This window comes from Fonsecaea erecta (assembly GCF_001651985.1).
Source record: "Fonsecaea erecta strain CBS 125763 chromosome Unknown Scaff1, whole genome shotgun sequence".
NCBI classification, from domain to species: domain Eukaryota; kingdom Fungi; phylum Ascomycota; class Eurotiomycetes; order Chaetothyriales; family Herpotrichiellaceae; genus Fonsecaea; species Fonsecaea erecta.
The window spans coordinates 4,009,106-4,027,611 of NW_017387244.1; the positions used below are offsets into that span (position 1 = coordinate 4,009,106).

At 53.8% G+C, this 18,506-nt stretch overlaps 7 protein-coding genes across 7 annotated transcripts; 4 read left to right on the plus strand and 3 right to left on the minus strand.

Annotated features, from left to right (window-relative positions):
- Positions 1–360: 360 nt before the first annotated feature.
- On the plus strand, positions 361–2,654 carry AYL99_01411 (hypothetical protein; the record flags this gene model as incomplete). The annotated part of the gene is made up of 2 exons (XM_018832927.1): positions 361–672; positions 750–2,654. 2 exons carry the CDS (start codon positions 361–363, stop codon positions 2,652–2,654), a joined length of 2,217 nt encoding a protein of 738 aa, XP_018698806.1.
- A 411-nt stretch (positions 2,655–3,065) lies between these two features.
- Positions 3,066–3,688, minus strand: AYL99_01412 (hypothetical protein; the record flags this gene model as incomplete). Its single annotated transcript, XM_018832928.1, has 4 exons — positions 3,066–3,091; positions 3,145–3,356; positions 3,414–3,637; positions 3,686–3,688. 4 exons carry the CDS (start codon positions 3,686–3,688, stop codon positions 3,066–3,068), a joined length of 465 nt encoding a protein of 154 aa, XP_018698807.1.
- A 3,755-nt stretch (positions 3,689–7,443) lies between these two features.
- On the plus strand, positions 7,444–9,406 carry AYL99_01413 (hypothetical protein; the record flags this gene model as incomplete). The annotated part of the gene is made up of 2 exons (XM_018832929.1): positions 7,444–7,502; positions 7,570–9,406. The coding sequence occupies 2 exons, from the start codon at positions 7,444–7,446 to the stop codon at positions 9,404–9,406; spliced, it is 1,896 nt and encodes a 631-aa protein (XP_018698808.1).
- An 827-nt stretch (positions 9,407–10,233) lies between these two features.
- Positions 10,234–10,548, minus strand: AYL99_01414 (hypothetical protein; the record flags this gene model as incomplete). Its single annotated transcript, XM_018832930.1, has 1 exon — positions 10,234–10,548. One exon carries the CDS (start codon positions 10,546–10,548, stop codon positions 10,234–10,236), a length of 315 nt encoding a protein of 104 aa, XP_018698809.1.
- Positions 10,549–11,142: 594 nt separating this feature from the next.
- Positions 11,143–12,453, plus strand: AYL99_01415 (YbgI/family dinuclear metal center protein; the record flags this gene model as incomplete). The annotated part of the gene is made up of 1 exon (XM_018832931.1): positions 11,143–12,453. The coding sequence occupies one exon, from the start codon at positions 11,143–11,145 to the stop codon at positions 12,451–12,453; it is 1,311 nt and encodes a 436-aa protein (XP_018698810.1).
- Positions 12,454–13,467: 1,014 nt separating this feature from the next.
- Positions 13,468–13,890, plus strand: AYL99_01416 (hypothetical protein; the record flags this gene model as incomplete). Its single annotated transcript, XM_018832932.1, has 1 exon — positions 13,468–13,890. One exon carries the CDS (start codon positions 13,468–13,470, stop codon positions 13,888–13,890), a length of 423 nt encoding a protein of 140 aa, XP_018698811.1.
- A 571-nt stretch (positions 13,891–14,461) lies between these two features.
- Positions 14,462–18,356, minus strand: AYL99_01417 (hypothetical protein; the record flags this gene model as incomplete). Its single annotated transcript, XM_018832933.1, has 3 exons — positions 14,462–15,306; positions 15,368–15,713; positions 17,574–18,356. 3 exons carry the CDS (start codon positions 18,354–18,356, stop codon positions 14,462–14,464), a joined length of 1,974 nt encoding a protein of 657 aa, XP_018698812.1.
- Between the last annotated feature and the right edge of the window lie 150 nt (positions 18,357–18,506).

Genomic DNA, 18,506 nt, shown 5'->3' on the forward strand with positions numbered 1-18,506 from the left:
GACTGACTCGAACTTGCTTCAGAAGGATCCAGTGTGGATAGCCTTTCGAGAACTAGACAGAGCCACGGAGTCTCACATCCTCCTGCAATCCGACATCCTTGTTACCACATATAGGAAAAAGAAGCAACTGAACGAAGAGACAAGTACAGAAGCAATATTTCGTACGAGGCATCTTTGAGTACAGTGAGAAGTAAACAAAAAGCCCCGCGTAATGCCGCTGCTCTTACACCCCACATATGAGGTACACAAGCTCCTAAAAGCGGCGGCAGTTCCTTTCTCCCCGCAGCCTCGTCCTGCCGGTGCTAGACGAGCAGCTCGATTAAATAATGCAATGGCCACCCTTTCCCTCGCTTCTGATTTATGGCTACACCCTTCCTCACCAGCCTCGATGGCCTCACCTCAGCCAGCGGCCTCGACAGTCCCATCACCCCCGGTGGTGTCGGTGCTGATGGTCTCCCTTCGTCCAAACGTTCCACCGCCCTAACCGCAAAACTCACCAGTGTCCTCTCAGCCTCCTACGCCGACTATGAGACTCGCGACGCACTGCGGCTCCTCGACGAGCGAGGAGTTCATAATGACGAGGAGACGAGGAGGGACCTGAAAGCCAACGCACAGAAGGAGGTTATTGATTGCAATGCGCAGATCGTGGATGATTTCGGTGTGGTTGCGGAGGTACGTTTCTCCCTGGCGTCTATGGACAGGATACCACAATTGAACAGCCTCAAGCATCTCGTCTGACACATATATAGCAACTCAAACGTGTCGGGGCCTTGCTCGCAACCCTCAACACCACCTGCGACTCAATGCGTACACATATACTCGCCGCGAAACAAGAGTCGGCACCCACGCTTGAAGAGTTCTCCACCCTCATGACGCGCAAACGGGATACCGAAATGAAAGAGTCGCTCTTGACTGCGTTCACAAACCACTTCCTCATCTCCAATCAAGATCTGAACATCCTGACCAGCTCCGCGGAGCCGCTTGACGACCGCTTCTTCACAGTCCTGGCGAGATGCAAGCAAATCCACAAGGACTGCGAATTTCTGCTGGGATACAACTCCTCCCCGACGGGCGAGGAGGCCTCGTCCCGGTTGGGGCTGGAGTTGCTCGAACAGACAACGCGGAACTTGGACGCGGCTTTCAAAAAGCTCTACAACTGGATCCAACGAGAGTTCAAGACACTCGACCTCGAGGACCCCAATATCAGCGGCTCAATCCGTCGCGCATTGAGGGTGCTTAGCGAGAGACCGAGCTTGTTCCAGAACTGTCTCGACTTCTTCGCTGAAGCGAGACGAACCACGTTGTCCGAGGCGTTCCATGAAGCCTTGACCGGCTCGGGTCACGGAGGAGTTGCGACGAAAGCAATCGAGTTTTCTACTCACGAACCTTTACGGTATATTGGTGATATGCTGGCGTGGGTGCATTCCGCCGCTGTGTCGGAGAAGGAAGCCCTGGAGGGGCTCTTCGTATCTGATGCGGAAGAAATCTCGCGGGGCCTCAGTGCCGGGAAGGCGAGCGAACCATGGGCGCGAATTAGCAGTGGACGGCAAAGAAGCGTGTCATCTACGTCCAGCACAGATGCGGAGAAAGAAGACGACGAGCAGCCGGTCTTCGATGGCCGCAAAGCGCTGTCTGAGCTCATCTCTCGTAATCTATCCCTGGTCTGTCAAACCTTGCAATCACGGATCGACGTCGCTGTGCGCGCTTCGGGCGATCCGGTACTCATGTTCAAGACCTTCAACCTCCTGGACTTCTATCGCGGAATCTTCTCCAAGCTACTCGGCCAGGACTCATCTCTTGCCATGCTCATCCAGTCTCTGCAATCCTCGACGCTGGCGCAGTTTGAAAAGACGATGGAAGAAGAAACCACCGTCGCCATCGCAAGCATGAACTCGGAGCCTCCGCGCGACCTCACGCCACCTGTGTTCCTGGCCACGGCGTTGACGCAGTTCACCGACGTGTGTCGGGCTAGGGGTCCACAAATGAGTGAACTGGAACTGGAACGGCTCTTTGCGTCGATGTTGAGCGGGATATTGGCCGCGTGCGCCGAATCTGCAATTAATATCGCCGACGTGCGAAGGGGGAGCATCTACAGGATCAACTACATGACCGCATTGAAAGCAACACTGGCAAATGTGTCGGCGCACGTCCCCACTGCACGGATACCACTGGAGAAAGCAGCCAGAGAGATCCAGATGGTGAGAGACGAACTGGTGGAATTTGTCACTTCGACATTCCTAGAGTTCTCCGGTGTCGCAGAGCTCATGCAGGAGATCGATTCACGCAGGAGTCAAGGCTCCAAGGCACGCAGGGAGTGGCTTGTCCAGAACCTCGACGAGGCCGCACAACGGCTGGACGCTTTCCTGTCTACGGCGCTTATGGACGCGCAGGAAGCAATGAAACCTCTGTTCGATCGCACATTGGCCCAGGATGTGGTGGCCGAAGCTGTGGAGAGGTTCTGCTCCGAGTACGATGACTTGGAGGGCATGTTGGAGACCATCGCTGCCGAGACTTCTGTGTCAGTGGAAGAGGGCGACGGCGGTGATGATGGCGGGTCTGAGGACCAAAGGGAAAAGAGCGCCAATTGTCTGCTGGGGTCGCTGAGAGAATCGTATCCCAGGACTGGCGCCGAGGTACGCGCCCTTCTGACATGAGTTTCGTTTGTGCTCTGGCTATTTAGCGAGTTAGAAGACGATAGATCGCTTTCTCGCGGTATTCTGTCCTTATATCCTCAATGTACGGAATGAATGTGGCAGTGCTTGATGTGAATCCAGTGGTCTTGTAATTGAGCTAGAATGCTCGGATGGAAGAAATCTTGAGATTTCGCTCTGTTTCAGTGCCGTGAAGGGCAACTGATAGAGACAAGTCACAGTTGCTTTTGATATTTTAAGACAAGCTGAAGCAGAGAAATGAAGTGGCTACATGAACACAGGAGTTCTGTGAAACTCAATGCCCTGTCCCTTCATCTGGCTCCATTTCCATGTCACTTCTAATGATTTTTCACCTTGCTGTTACAGGATGCCACACCCGTCGGTTAAGGCCTGCCGTGTCAAGGGCTGCTTGGTTTACAACATCTTCTCGGCGGCCGAGACTATCAAGATTTAGTAATGGTACCAATGGTGGGAGGGGAACGGCAGAACTCACTGGTGACACCAGTGTTGTCGGGTTCGACAGAGGCCTTGACGACCTTGCCATCCTCGGTGAGCACCGCATACCGCTTGCTTCGGTTGTTGCCCAAGATCTTAGCAGCATCGAACTCCACGTCCCAGGCGCGAGTGAACTCTCCAGAGGGGTCGGCGAGGAATCGGATGCCACTCTTCTTTGACTCGTCCAAACTCTTGGCCCAAGCTTTCATGCTGTTCAAGAAGTGAGAAAGACGGCCACGAAAGGGACGATATCTCGGAAGCTCTTACACGAAAGCATCGTTGACAGAAACCACAAACACTTTTCCGGCACTCTTGAGCTTGTCACTGGCAATGTAGCCGGGGATATGGGTGTCGGAACACGAGGGAGAAAACGCAGCGGGGACACCGATGATGAGGCCCTTGCCGGAGCTGAGCTCTTTGGCGAGGTTGACCTTGTTGCCGGGAGAGTCCTCGTAGAGATCGATGTTGGGGATGGAGTCACCTTCTTTGACCTGAGGGCTTGGTCAGCACATCCAGAAGCAAGAGGCATAGACACATACCATGATTGCTGGTGTTGATGAGAACTGTCTGTAGAATGGAGTGAGAGAGGCGGGACGAAGAGAAGTGCGAGTGGAAGAACGGAAGATGGATCGAGAGAGCATTTATGTGACAGAGTGAGAGTGAAGTGAGCTGGGAAAAGTAATTTGGAATTCGTTGCAGGAGCGATGCACTCCGATTTCACCTGGGCTTGACCTGTTGTTTGCGGTTGACGCTCGTGGCCCTGGAGCTTTAAGGGCCGCACCTCGTAAGCTACATCATTGCGGGGAAGGCTTAGCTGCACTGAGCTCTCTGTGCCTCTGTGCCTCTGTGCCTCTCCGTTGCGTTCCCCTCAGAGCCAACCACAAATTCACGAACCCCTCTAAAGTGCCACCTCAGGCACCCATCTGGGTGCCCATCTGGGTGCCCATTGCCTGGGAGCGATGATTACTCAGTCCGTTATGGTCCTCAAAAGCTCCCTCGCTCCACACTGATATTTTTCGACGCACCAGACCGGCTCAAGTATTTGGAATAATCCTGACCACCGTGCACGTGCGTGAGATCTGCACAGGAGACAAAGGTTGCGGGAAGGGGTAAGCCCGAGTCTTCCTCCGACGCCTCTAATGACCCTGTCCAACAATCCGTGGAACTCCTTGAGTAGACTGAAGACAAATATTTACTGTTACTGACCCAACCTCCACCGCAGGGGACCTCGCATACCCCATATAGAGGTCTCGGGTCTGAAGTCTCGGGTCTCGGAGAAAGCATCCTCAACACGAAGCAGGATGGCCTTTTGGAAACACCCCGACAAATGGCATCGCGTCGCCTACGGAGTACACAGCCTTCCCGTATCCTCCCTCAGACAAGCCGTGACAGAACCACACGATGTCCAAAACGGGCAGTCAGAAAAAACTAGTCGTCCAGTAATTCACTGCAAAGTTGGTGTCAAACAGTTCGGCACCTGCCAAATTCGCACCCCTTGCGCCAGAAACAGCCCCTGCATTTTTCCCTTCTCGTTGTCCCAAGTCTCATGCTTGCATCCAGCAGCGGTTCCCCGACCCACGAATTCGGTTCGCTTTGTCGAAGGTCTAGACTCGCCCCTTGTTGGACCAACAGAAGAGCTCCCCATACACGAAACCAGATTTGACCTCCAGCTGTCACTGGAGGTCTCGGTCCAATGAGCTGGGTTTCTCTCATTTGTTGTGGACGGGGCTTTGCGAACAAACTTCGGCCTCGCCGAGAACGCAGGAGGCTGTCACCTAAATGCAGCGTGGAAACTTTTCACCCTGTTAGTTGCATCCGAAGGAAAGCGGTCCAGAGGCTAGGATGGAGGGTATTCTGCCGTAGCGATCTGACTTTCCCCCATACCGATGCATTGAAAGGACCAGGTTGCACCGCCACATGTTCGTGTGGCTTGCATACAGGTTAATGACGCCTTTCCCTGGATCAGATGGAGAAGACCCAGCGGCTATCTACGATAAGAAGCGAACGCAGGGATCTGAATCAAAATGACATCGACGCTGACATGGCCTTCACGCCAGGACGCAAACTCGGCGACAGGAGAAGATCTCCAAGGCATCAGGGGCCCCGTTCAATGCTGAGTACTCCATACGAAGGAGGATCTGGTCGTTGGGGCCCACATTGGCCGCAAGGCCGGGATGGAATTTATCACTTGACAAGCTCTTCAATGACAGATGCTTTCGGTGTATAAAGTTCAGCGGACGGTTATGACACTGGCGGCTTGAGCCATTTCCGTTAAGCCTCCAGGTTTGTTCGGATCGTCATGGGGTGAGCGTTTCCACGGGGGGCGATCATTCTCGCGTCAGCAAAATCTCATTGTTCATCTTCGGCTTTTCTTTCACACCAAACCGGCGTGTGGCTTGCTGTGCTTCTACTGACAGGCTTTAGCCTGAGTCGCCAAGGGCAAGACTCGCGACGCGATCAGCAGGAAGACACTGTGTGTCGTTCGTTCCGGAGGAAGAAAACTCCACGGAATGCTGGTGGCGACTTCGGGCCATTGCCGTAAGGGCATGGTAGAATGTGACAAGTCAAAGGTCTTTTTTCGAATTACGAGTACCTGTGTTGGTGTCTTCCTGGTAGGCCGTTATTCTGGCAATCACAAGCCTCATAATTGCTCTTCTCGGACAGGGAAACCATCTCGCACTTCCCCAACCCTGGGAGCTGGGCAAGCTGGCGAGCAGGGTAGTTTTCTCTGTTCTTGGTGGATCCTGATCAGCCGAAACATTGCGTTTTTCGGCTACGAGTTTTGCAGGCCAAGGACAAGCACTGGCGTCCCAGGAAAGTCAATGATCGGCCTGCGTTGGGATCAGATTGCAGCTTGCAGCCGAATGAGATTCTCAGACGGTTTGTGCTTGACTGGCACTTGGGCCCCCTTTTGCCTTCAAACTCGACGGTCGATCGTTGTGCCACTTGCTTGGGAAAGGATAAGCGCGGCCAAGTGGGCAAAAAGAGAGTCTTCGGATGGCCAAATCGGTCACAGAGCCCACGGCGCACGCGTCATGGTTGGCCAGTCGTCTCAGGCGAAGTGGGTTTTGGCGAATGCTGCGAACGCAGTCGGGCGGGGGGCGGGCCCCTCGCTGAAACTTTGGGCTTGATGCTGGGCTGGGATGAGGGAAACGAAGGCCTACCTACATCAGTAGTAGTGAAAGGCTTCGGGGGCCTCCATGGGCCATGGGTCCAAACTGTCTGGTGTCCCCGATCAGATCCTTTCTCACGCCTCAAGCATGCCGGAAGCGCCCTATCAATGCCCTCCTGGACTAGCCCATGAAGCCACCCAATGGGTCCCAATTAACCGAATTTCCCCTCTGCTTCTCCTCGCGCAGTGCTTTAGCCGCACCAGCATTTTTTCCCCTCGCCCCCGGTCCAGCACACAGGGAGATGCGATCCCATGCTCGCCTAAACCGGGTACAATGCTCATTTGCATGACGCTGACTGGATGGGCAGAGAAAGTGTGAGTGGTCCTGATAGAGCACCCAGCGCCAAAGTCGCCGTCCCAGAACTGCTAGGGACTTCGTTGTGCTCTTTGTTCTTCTGCTCGTTTTTGCACTTTCCTCGCCTGGCGCAAGTCACCAGCCCCGGCCTGTGGTCCAAGATCCCACCTAAACCACCTGCACCTGCACCCCGTTCAGGCCCGTTCACCCTAGGACAGCTGCAGCCAACTTTCTCTTCCCAAAGAGCCACCATCATCCAACCTGGAACCCATCGTCCGTCACCACTCTCGATCCCCTTCCCCGACACCACAACTCAGACAGAGAGACTCGGGCAAACTCATCTTCCTTCGTGCTGCACTCGTTACCATCCCCCCATTCCATTCAATTCCTGCCATCCATTTCTATCTTCGCTCTGTGCCTGAGGAATTTTGGGCCCATCTCGTCTTCGACCCTGCGAGATCTGGGAATCCTAGACTCATTGCGGCCGAATAGCCGAAGCCCAGCATTCTGCACCCTCCGACCTCAAGCAGCCTCCACCCAAGTTTGTCTGTGCCACTTGACCAGCATTCTGCCGCCAGCACATTCCATTCCAATCATTATTATCTGGCGGCGGAACACACATACCTTTCGTCCGCATATTGTGCTCTGGCTGCATTCGAGCGCCTTTTTCGAATCTTTGAGGGCGCATCTTTAGCGATGCTGCGGTGATCCAGCATTGTGCAGTCCATTGCATCACCGCCACGATTGGAAGCCGTCTACATCCTGACATCTTTGGAACGTCATATCGCACAAAAGAGGGAAAAAACACAATTGACCTGTTGTCAATCAAAATGGACGGACAGGGTGGGTCGGCAAACAACTCGAGCGACTTCGTGCGCAAGCTGTATAAGTATGTCTCTCTCTATCTCTCTCTGCAGCCGTCTTCCGGTGTGGCACTCGTAGCTAATCGAGCGCAGAATGCTGGAAGATCCTACGTACTCTTCGGTGGTACGTTGGGGCGATGACGGTGACAGTTTTGTGGTGCTGGAGAACGAAAAGTTCACCAAGTCAATTCTCCCCAAACACTTCAAACACTCCAATTTCGCCAGTTTCGTCCGGCAACTGAACAAATATGATTTCCATAAAGTGCGACAGAACAACGAGGACGGTGCAGCGTCCATGTATGGCGCCAACGCGTGGGAATTCAAACATCCAGAGTTCCGGCAGCACAACAAGGAAAGTCTGGACAACATTCGACGAAAGGCTCCGGCACCTCGAAAGCCGTCGGGTCTCAATGACGAACAAATCCCCATCCAACAGATAGACCTGATGAACCAACAAATTGTCGCACAGGCACAGCAAATAGAGAGCCTCGTGGCGTGTAACAATTCACTTCAATCCCAGTATCAGATGATGGCGGTTGAAGTCGTCCGACTCCAAAAAACGGCCGTCAACCATGAAAAGATCATGCAGGATGTCATGGTATACTTGCAATCCATCGATGCGAAGCAGCGGAGAGACAGTAAGCAGCTATTTGCTCCACCATCGGACTCGACACAAACAGGCACCACCTTGACTCCTACGAGCCAGAGTTTGCCTCCTCAGGATGACGACACCCCAGCGTCGCCCTTACAGCATGCTGCGAAGCTTTTGAGCGACATCAACGCCGATGGGCAATTCAACATCGCAGGCCTCGAACAAATGCACGCAAACATCCATACCCCGCCGGCAGGACAGGACCTTCGAATTGGGCAGTTTCACGGGCCTAATTCTGCTCCTCCGAGTGGAAGCATGGGGTTTTCCAAAATCAATCCAGCCGAATTGGAGACGGTGGTATACCCAATGGGGCAAACCAATGGCATTGATCCTATGTCTAGCGAGTACATTCATAATATCCCTTACCCATTGCCACCAAGAGACGGTTCAGATCCGCGGGCACAGTTCGCTGACACGCGGAAGAAGAGCGGGTTACCGGATCCTGGCTGGACTCGACCGCCGCGGATTCTCTTGGTCGAAGATGATCCGACCTGCCGGCAGATTGGTGGCAAGTTCTTGAACTCGTTCTCTTGTGTCGTCGATTCCGCACTCGACGGACTGGAGGCCGTCAACAAGATACAACAGGGAAACAAATATGATATGATTTTGATGGACATCATCATGCCCAACTTGGATGGTGTTTCGGCCTGTCATATCATCCGCCAGTTTGACCGGACGCCGATCGTGGCGATGACGTCGAACATTCGATCTGACGACATTCAGATGTACTTCCATCACGGCATGGACGATGTTTTGCCTAAGCCGTTCACGCGCAAATCACTGCTTATGCTGTTGGAGAAACACTTGATGCATCTAAGGATGATGCCGCCAGGGATGGATCCCCAGCCAATGTCAGCGACGTCTGCACCGTCAGGCGCAGCATCGTCAACGGCGCACTCTGTCCGAGACGACATGTCGGCGGGGGCTTCCCCAGCGGGATCAAGTGGCACGTGGAACTCCCCCAGCCAATACTCCGGAGTCTCACCCGTCAATCCCAATATGCATTATACCAATATGGCGCAACAGCAGCACTATGTCGATGCCAATGGAAACCCAACAACCTTTCAAGCCGGACCACAGACGCCTGTGGGGATAAGGGGTCCCGGAATGGTTGCGCAGCAACAACAACAACAGCAGCAGCAACAGCAACAACAACAACACGCACACAGAAGAGTTCATTCAGAGATGGGTGGAGGCTCGGATATGGGAAACTCGAATAAACGCCAACGTCTATTCCCACCCCAACAACAACCGATGGCCGCCCCGATGCGGCAATGACTATAGGAAAGGAGGTCGATCATAGCAAGGGATGTATGCATGAGCTTCCACGCCGGCGGCAGTCTTTTGAGCAGCGATCGCTCTTAGTGGGAAGCCCATCCTCAGCAATCGATATGGCGTCCAACCGACGGCACGATCTCCCTCCGATTTTGAGATTGCCGCCACGCCATTGAGTAGCACTGGAGAATTTCAACTGAGTACGAAAGGAGCCCGTCAGCTTCCTGCAGGGGTACACAGGGACCCATATCACGACTTCATGAGAGATACAAGGGTGGGGGAAAAGCCACGGCCGAGTTGTTTTGTTTTACGATACCTCTTCACGATTGATTCTTTGGATTTTGAGAAGGCCGCCGACTTTTTGGGTGTCGACATTTGACCGTGAGGATGGTCTATATGGATGGTTTATTTTGTGGCTGATCTGTGTGAGGTTTATCGTGGCCACCTCCTTTGCGTTCTCCAGGAGATGTGGAATATAAATTCTATGGCTCGACTGTAGTGAAAGAGATGTTTTGGTGTACAGAAGAATCTAAAATCTAGTGTGTTGTAATAATTGGTGTGGACAATCCCCTTGCTCAGCATTCACAGACAGCAGATGAAGGTTTTCGACGAGACGGTCCTGCACTTTTTATTTTGCTTGTCCTTTTCATCCTGATCTCATGTGCAAGGAGTCGTAGTTGCACGGCTCGCGACACCTCTGAGACCAGCATTCATTCCAAATTGATCTGACTTTAAGTCCAATCTAGATGCATGTCCACCAGCAAATGTCATTACAGGGCAAGTTCATTCCTCGCGTAGCCTCGCATTCTCCCCATCCACACTCATTCCCATCACCCTATCCTCTCTTTCTCCTTTTGCCACTGCTCTGGAGTCAAACATCTCGGCGTCCAGGCATGGATTGCCCTGATCTCGTCCTTTAGCACCCCGTTGACCAGCCGACTCCGTGCCAACAGCGTTTTCTTCTCAAAGTCTGGCGACACGATGATGGCGTTAAAGGCTTGTCCACAACCACCAGACATATCTTCCATACTGATATGGGTTATGTTCATGGATTGTTTGAGCTTTTCGGTGAGGAACTCTGGGGTGATGGATGGAGAGGAAGATGCGGCGACTTGTGCGGCTTCAGTGTCCGTATGCGCCGCCATTGGGGAATGGTAGCTCGAGGAAGAGTATGTGAAGCAGCGGGAGGTTGTGATGGGAAAAGAGCGCACGAGGAGAGATCGTGGTCTGAGTCTCAAGCGCGGGGAGGGGATGTGTCTGGTGATGCTGCTATCTGCGCGGACGATGGTAGTTGGGACTCGGCGTGCAGCTTGCAGTGCCAGGGCAGTTGAGACTTGCATGGACACGGCTCAGGCTGAGCAGGAGAGAAGTCGTGACTCGTGACAATCTTGTGTTGAAGTCGAAGACCTGTTCTTCCAATTGTTGAAGGTCGATTACTTATGTATTGCGAATTGGAAATCAACCTGAGGAAAATCCTCGGTCCTCTCATTAGTCGAGAGCGTCTCTTGGGAGTTGCGTCATTGGAGACACTTTGAGCCTCACGTCTCGTCTCGCGTTCTCCTGCAGCCAACGCACCAGGGAGACACTCACTACTCTTGACCATGTTGTGACCTGCTGGCCACATTGATTGGGCCGACAATGTGCTGCCCGAAAACAGCTTGCTGATGCTACGATATCTTCTCCTTCGAGGTGTCCCGTTCCCTCAGTCCAAGGCAGTTCACATTTCGACCCGTCGCAGGATGAGCACCTTTCAAGGCCAGGCCTACAATGTCTCCCCGTTCACCACCGCTGTGGTATCCTCGATGCGCCGTCTCTACCCCGAGTCCCTGGCAGACAAATCCTTCGACAATACGGGTCTGCTGGTCGAAGCTCCCTTCATATCCTCCCGGCCTCGCAACCGCAACTCGGTCCTGTTGACCGTCGACCTTACTCGAGCGGTCGCAGACGAGGCAATCGAGAGCAATCACTCTGTCGTGGTAGCCTACCATCCTATCATCTTCCGCGGTCTCAAATCCATAACTACGGATGACACCCAGCAGTTGTCCATGACGCTGCTGCTGGCGCATGGCATCAGCGTATACTGTCCGCACACGGCGGTTGATACTGTTCCTGACGGAATGGCCGACTGGCTTTGTGACATTGTGACGGGGAAGGTGGACGAGCCGGAGCCAGGCGCGTATGACGCGAATCCTCTTCCCTCGGATACAGAAGTCACCACCTCTGAAAGCGATTCGGAAGAGCGATCCAGTGCTTCTACAAAACCAACCTCTTCGTCCGTGGACTACGATGAGGACGCCATGGCGGACCCGTTCACTACCCCTAAAGCAAAGATGAAGCTCTCTCGCCCAAGCCATGCGCGCAGAACCTACTCCAGACCAAGCTTGCCACTCCCGACATCTGACTTCCATGCTGCCGTCATCTCTCACACTCGTAGCGTCATCACTCCTTCTCCCCGGGCTTCCCTTGACGCGGCAAATCAATTTACTTCGTCGGATATGTACAATACCTCGAATACTGGAGCTGGTCGATTGATTGAGTTTTCGTCCCCACAACCCCTAACGCTTCTGATTACACGCATCGCTCACGCGATCGGCCTTCCCAAAGGTTTTGCGGTGGCCATCCCTCAGGGGAGAAATCTCGAGGAGATCGCCATTTCGAGCGTTGCGACGTGTCCAGGCAGCGGAGGAAGCGTGGTCCGGGGCTGTAAGGCGGACTTGATATTTACGGGCGAGCTGAGTCACCACGAGGCCCTGGCGGTCATCGAGCGGGGCGGGTGTGTCATTGCCCTGTTCCACTCAAACTCTGAGAGAGGGTATCTTTGGAACGTGATGAGGGAGAAGCTGGAGCGGGAGATTAATGAGGAGTGGATCAAGGTGAGACGTGAGGAGAGTGGAAAGAGTGGTTTGACCGAGCAGATCAAGGAGATGTTGAAAGATGAGAGTGTGGAAGTCGTCGTCAGTGAGAGAGATCGAGATCCCTACGGGGTTGTGGTCCTGGATGAGACGGCAGTTGAGGGAGTCAAGATTGACGGCGAAACAGTTGAGCAGTGAGGATCAGACGTACGCTTCCACACGCGACGGACGAGTATTCGACAGCCACGACTTAGTTTGCGTCACCATCACCATGACCAGCAGAGGCTTGCCTCAATGTACAGTAACTCGTCCGTTACTGGGACGTTACAGACGGCCTACCTTGGTTGAAGCTTTCTGATCGTCATCCCATGGCCGGCATTCGAGACCTATCAACGCGAGAATTACAAGACTCACCAGCCACCTGAATGCTGGCGGTCTTCCATTTTCAAGGTGACCGACGTCTCCTATTGTCCGTGACCCTACATTACTATACCTTGAGCTACTATTGTCGACCTCTTCGGCCCTCCTGCAATGGCTCTGGTCACGATCTCCTTCCGAGCAAATTATACGCCACATTGGGTGCTTGGAGAGTGAATTCTCTACTCCTTGCTGCCTGACGCTGCCTTCACTGCCACCTCAAATTGTATGTACACAAGAATAGCCATTCAGGTCGACATCGGTTCGAAATACAGCAGAACGTCGCTCACGAAGAACGAGGAATATACATTAGGTGTGAACGCAATACCTTCGGTTTCTTCACAGTGTGTCTAAGTTCCCCCAACTAATATAAAGAAGAGCTATTTGGAAGAATGCTTTCGCCTTCCCGCTTGGTGGCCGCTGGCTCGAGTGAATTGATGTTGTCCTCAACACACAGACGGTGACAGAGGACCATGACTCTGTCACGAGCCACCGACCTCTACCTTTGCCCTTCCCGTTTGACATAGAGCCCAGATGTTCACAAAACCTTTGCTTCAAGAGCCTCTTGCTTCTGATATCGAATTGCCGTTTCGAACTCCCCTCCCTCCTTCATTCACTGTCGATTCTTTTTTTGCAGTTTCCCTGCGTTTCCAGCGCAAGCAAGAGATATCCTCTGATCCTTGCTTTTTACTCCAGGCTCGCTCAATCGTCAATAGCTCCAGCACATCAAAAGCCATCGACCTCGCCTCTAAACCTGTCACACGCGGACCACAAGACGACAGGCAACGCAACAGGATGGGCGTTTTTCTCGCATATTTTCTCCTGTCCACCCTCCTCCTCACCACGTTCATCACCTTCGTCATCGTCCTCCTCGTCCCGGCTCTTCTTGTGGCGATTTATCTCCTTGCCCTCATCTGCTTGTCGCCGGACGACGCGTTCATCCCGTCGCCCGGCGAGGAGGGGGGATCGCATCACCTACGACCAGCACCGCGCCCGCCAATACAAGAAGAACAGCAGCCACAACATCGAGAACGAGGACGATATGGAGAATCAGGCGCCGAAGAGCATCAGCCACTTACGCAACATACACGACTGGGTCATCTTCAGCCTGGAGCAGCCGGTGTCGACGGCGTCCGTGATCTAGGAGACGACAACAAGGCTGTCTTCGCTGGTGAGGATCAGGTGTCACTTGCAGTACCATCGAGGGCGGAGGCATAGTTTCTACGGATGAGCCCTTGATCACCGCCCATCAGTGAGGTAGTCAGTCACCTGCTTCAATGAATTAATTCCGCCCTTTCCTCCGGGTACATGTCGCGTCCATACAGTATGTACCTCGTGGTTTGAGTGGAGAGAGATGCAGCTGAAGAGATTGGTCGTCACTACAAGTTATGTATCTGGTGGTAGATAGCTCTAGTTTTACACCCTGTGCCTCCAGTTCTCAGATAATATTCCATTCCGATACAAGCTCGAGACGGGTTTGACCTGTTAATGCGTGGTTTGGTTGGTTTTGTTGGTTTCACAGAACGAGGCCCAGTCATACAGTTAGTTTACGTATGTATGGTGCAAGTGAGGAAGGCGAGATCACAGATTTTGAACCGACATTATTATTTCTTGAACCTGGCCTGGCCATGTATGTAGCGTGTATGCCCTTGAAACCCCCTGGCCATATACGCCCAGCCCACCACAATGCAATGCTGAAAGCAATATTACATACAAACATACATACATACACATCATCATCGTCATCGTCATGCCTCCCCGAAAAAAAAGCCTCTCTTCTCTTCTATTTTTATGACCACACCGCCTGGGCTAGGCTGATGGTCGAGCTGTCAAAGTCGTAGTAGACGTAGGCGCTGCGCAGGAAGGTGTCGCCGAAGCTGATGACGCTCTGGTCCTGCGGGAGAAAGCCAAACAGGCACGCGCCCGAGCCGCTTGGCTCCGGCACCGCCAGCTCCGAGTAGGGCACCTGGATGCTCACGGCGGGACCGTCGCCGAAGCCGAAGGTGAAGGAGCCCGACGGCATCTGGCACGGCACCAGGTAGTTACCCGCGTCGTCGGTGTAGACGTTGAAGTACGTGGCCAGCTCGTTGAACAGCTCCACCGGTAGCACGCTCGTCGTGTACCCGGTGTCCAGGGCCACGGGGTACGAGAAGCCCGACTGGAGCAGCGCCTCCGTGCTGCCGGAGCCGTCGGTGGCGGAGAGGGACGTCCACTCGACCTGCAGCCGGGGCGCCGAATCGGTGTAGGGGATGATGGGCAGCGTGACCAGGTCGCCTGAGTACTTGGACGAGTCGACGTCGCCGAAGAGGATGAACCCGCTGCCGGCCTCCAGGTCGTCGAGGTAGATGCTGTAGGATCGCCGGTCGATGAGGCCTTGACTCTGCAGGTCGTCCAGCAGCTCCGGGTACTTGACTTGGCTTGCCTCGAGACCCTGCAGTCCAATGCCCATGATGCCGCGCTGCGTGCTGGCCGCCGAGGTGGCAACGGCGAAGGTGACGCCGGTCACGGTCGCAGAGCCCAGACCGACGGTGTCTTCGATATAGTATCCCGATGCCGAGGTGCCGTCGAAGTAGCTCGTCGAGAAATCGCCAACGCTGCTGTCGTACACACCGGTGCTCGATTTGCTGGGATCAACTAGACACAGAGTTAGAGGATGTTCATTCTAGAATTGATGTCGACCTTTCGAGAGACTTACAGACGCCGCCCGTGCAACTCGTGCATGATCCAGGCCCATAGACCCAGATATCGCTGCTGCCGGTGTCGATGCTGAGGGTGATAGCCTGGCCCGGGGTTCCGAGCTCAAGGTCGATCAGGTATTCGAAGTCGCCATTTTTCAGCGGGGACGACACGGAGCGACGGCGAATGTCTCCTCCCGTGAGAAGGCTCTTCCGAACGGGCAAACGCAGCGACGCACGCTCAGGCTTTGCGGGTGAGGAGAGAGGTGCTGCAAGGCATTGGGAGCAGAGGATGGCTGCAACAGCCCACGCCCAAGTTCCTGTTCTCATTGTGTTGTGTAAAAGAGTGTGGGTCGACAAGGAATTCTGAAAGAATGGTGTTAGTTAGATAGATACTGACTTCTGGCTACATCACGCAGACTGTTCGACAACGTTGGGGATATAGGATCATTATTATAGAGAGCAGTCCCGTCCCAAGGCCTTCAACACGAGGCAAGCATGGCCTCGTTCCTCTCTCAGCCTCAGGCCGCCGAAGTTTGTGGCAATGCGGGAGGGAAACTGACAACTCGACTGGTTGGAGAGAGAGAGAGCCTCATGGGGGCTGCGGCCTGTCGACCGACTCGGCTGTGAGAAAGGCAGACAGACACACACGCTGCAACGAGCCTGCATTAGCGGGCGGTGGGCTGTGCAGGGCGGTTTGGGCAGAAGTCAGCCCTAGCCTAGTAGCCCTAATAGCCCCAGGCACTGTTGGGTTGTTCCTGTGTTGGTGTTGTTGATCAGTGATAGGCTCATCCGGCGGCGATGGAGCCCTTAGGCTTGGGAAGAGGCTCTAGAAGTTCCTTCGTCGACTAAGAAGTCTGGGAAATGCTTGCATCAGGGCTTGTGTGTTCTTGTACTTGTACTGTACTTGGACATTACCTTTACCCGTAGAATAGCGGGACGGAACGCAGCTTGTTGGAGCCCTTGGACTGAGTTTCTCTCCTGTCAACTTAATATTATGGTAACTGCAGTATTATTCTGTGCAGTGCAAACCGAGAGCAGGCTCGAGCCCCAGGTTAGAGAGACTGGATGCTGTGGCCTCGCTGCCTCCCCTCCATCCACGAGTACTACATGCGTAATTGTATGCGCCACACCACTAGCCCTTCATCCCAAGACCTACAAGTACGAGGAGGACTTGTCTGTGTAACACAACAGGCCACCCTCACAAGCAATGTATCGTGTACTGTCCGTTCAGGCTGCCAACGACGACGGGAAGTGAACCAATCCATTCCCTATTATGCCGAGGAGAATCAAGAGAGGGAGGGGGCCGAATTCACCAACCCTCAACCATCAGCCCTCGTCGGGAATGTGCGGATTCTGACATGTCTCAGCCCACCTCCAAAGTTGCCTACCAGCTGTGCGACCAATAATCGTCGACGGGGAAGTGCAGCCTGGCTTCTCATGGGTGTACCTACTGTACAGTTAGCACAGCAGTCTCGAAGTACAGTAGTCCCTTTAGTAGGCAAACTTTACAAGCGGCCCCTCTTCTCTCTAGCAGGACTGACTAGGCTGAACGAAGCTCTTTCACACCATGTACAACCGAACAGGTGCCGCAGGATTTGATGCGTCATTCTCAGCCTCGTTTTGCTTGGTGACAAGATGTCCAGACATTGCTCTCCTTGTTGGACGAGATTTGCTCAGAATGCTTGGCTTGGGCCAGGACACACCCGTATCATGGTTGTGACACGGTGGAATCGGCCATGAGAAGATATTTGGACGAATGTTTCCAACAGCAAGGTCACCTGGCTAGCCAACTAATTAGTTGATGCAGCCAAGACCACGACGCCGCGAATACGAGGGCCAAGTCACCACCAAGTCACTTTAGGGGGCTTGCGCTGGTCCAGACCAGAATGAAGTCTTGACCTGCCTAAGCTTCCTCTCGTCCAGTCTTGCCCATTCGGCCAAAAATAGCTTCGTGGACTGCACTCGATATTCCCCTCATGCACGTCGGTTGGGATAGGATACAAACATTCCTGCCAAATTCTACACACCTACATCATGGCTAAAACACTCAAAAACGTGGCTAACAAACAAATCGCCTTTTAACTTCCGCGCTTTACAGCAGTGTGGCCACCATGCACGGCCCCCAGAGCCATACTAACCAACCTAGTAGGATCTGACGACTCTGTTTGACGGACTCAGCTGAGTTCTCGGGAATATGGGAAGATTTTCATCGAGCGAACTTACCGATCCTAGGCGTGTGCCTCCATTGCTCTCCACCACCACTGACTGAGTGGGGCCTGTGGATGCTGTTGGACTTGATGTGATCGAGGTAGAATCTGCCGTCAACGAGCTGGTCGTCAAGCGTCCAATGTAGTGGGTACTCGACGATGAGGATGATTGGGTCGTGGTGGCCACGTTCTTGCACGGTGCAGAGTCGACAGATCCCGTAACGATGCTCGAATACTCCAAAGGGCTTGCCGTGGCCAGGTAGGCGAGACAGCCTGAGAACATGCCGTCATAGAGGTCAGGCTGGTATGTGCCGTTACTGTAGCACACGCAGCTGGCCTGTTGACTGAATGCCTCTGTCGAGAAGCCCGGCAAGTTGTCTTCGCACGCAAGCACAATTGCTTCGAAGCCGGTGCATGCATCCATGCCCGTGGCGGTGCTGGCGGGTGCTGTGATCGTGCTCGTGTTGGAACTTGCAGATGCTATGGTCATGGTGATCTCGACGGGATTGCTCTCCAGCTCGAGCAGGCATTGCATCATCGCGTTGTAGCTGGACAAGGCACAACAGTTGGCAATGTAGACGTAGCCCGAACACGACTCGCACATGGCGGAAACGCAGTCCGCGGCGTTCGTTTCGCACACGTCCTGGAGCCCTTCGGTGCTGCAGGTGTAGTTTTGTCGCTTGGCGAAAACATTGTCTTCGAGCTCGTCGTCATTGAAGTCAGCGGCCGCGACATTGCCAATAAAGACGGCGAGGGAACTGATCGTCGTCAGGGCCAACAAGAACGGTGCACCAAACATGTCGGCGATGAACATTGACCTTTTGGACGCGTGTACGGCAATTTCGAGTGAGGTTTTAAGATAGATATACCGGGTTTATCGCAGGGGCAAAATCATATTGAACCAACCTGTCTGTATCAGGTCTGGGCTACTAAGATTAGCGTTGTACAT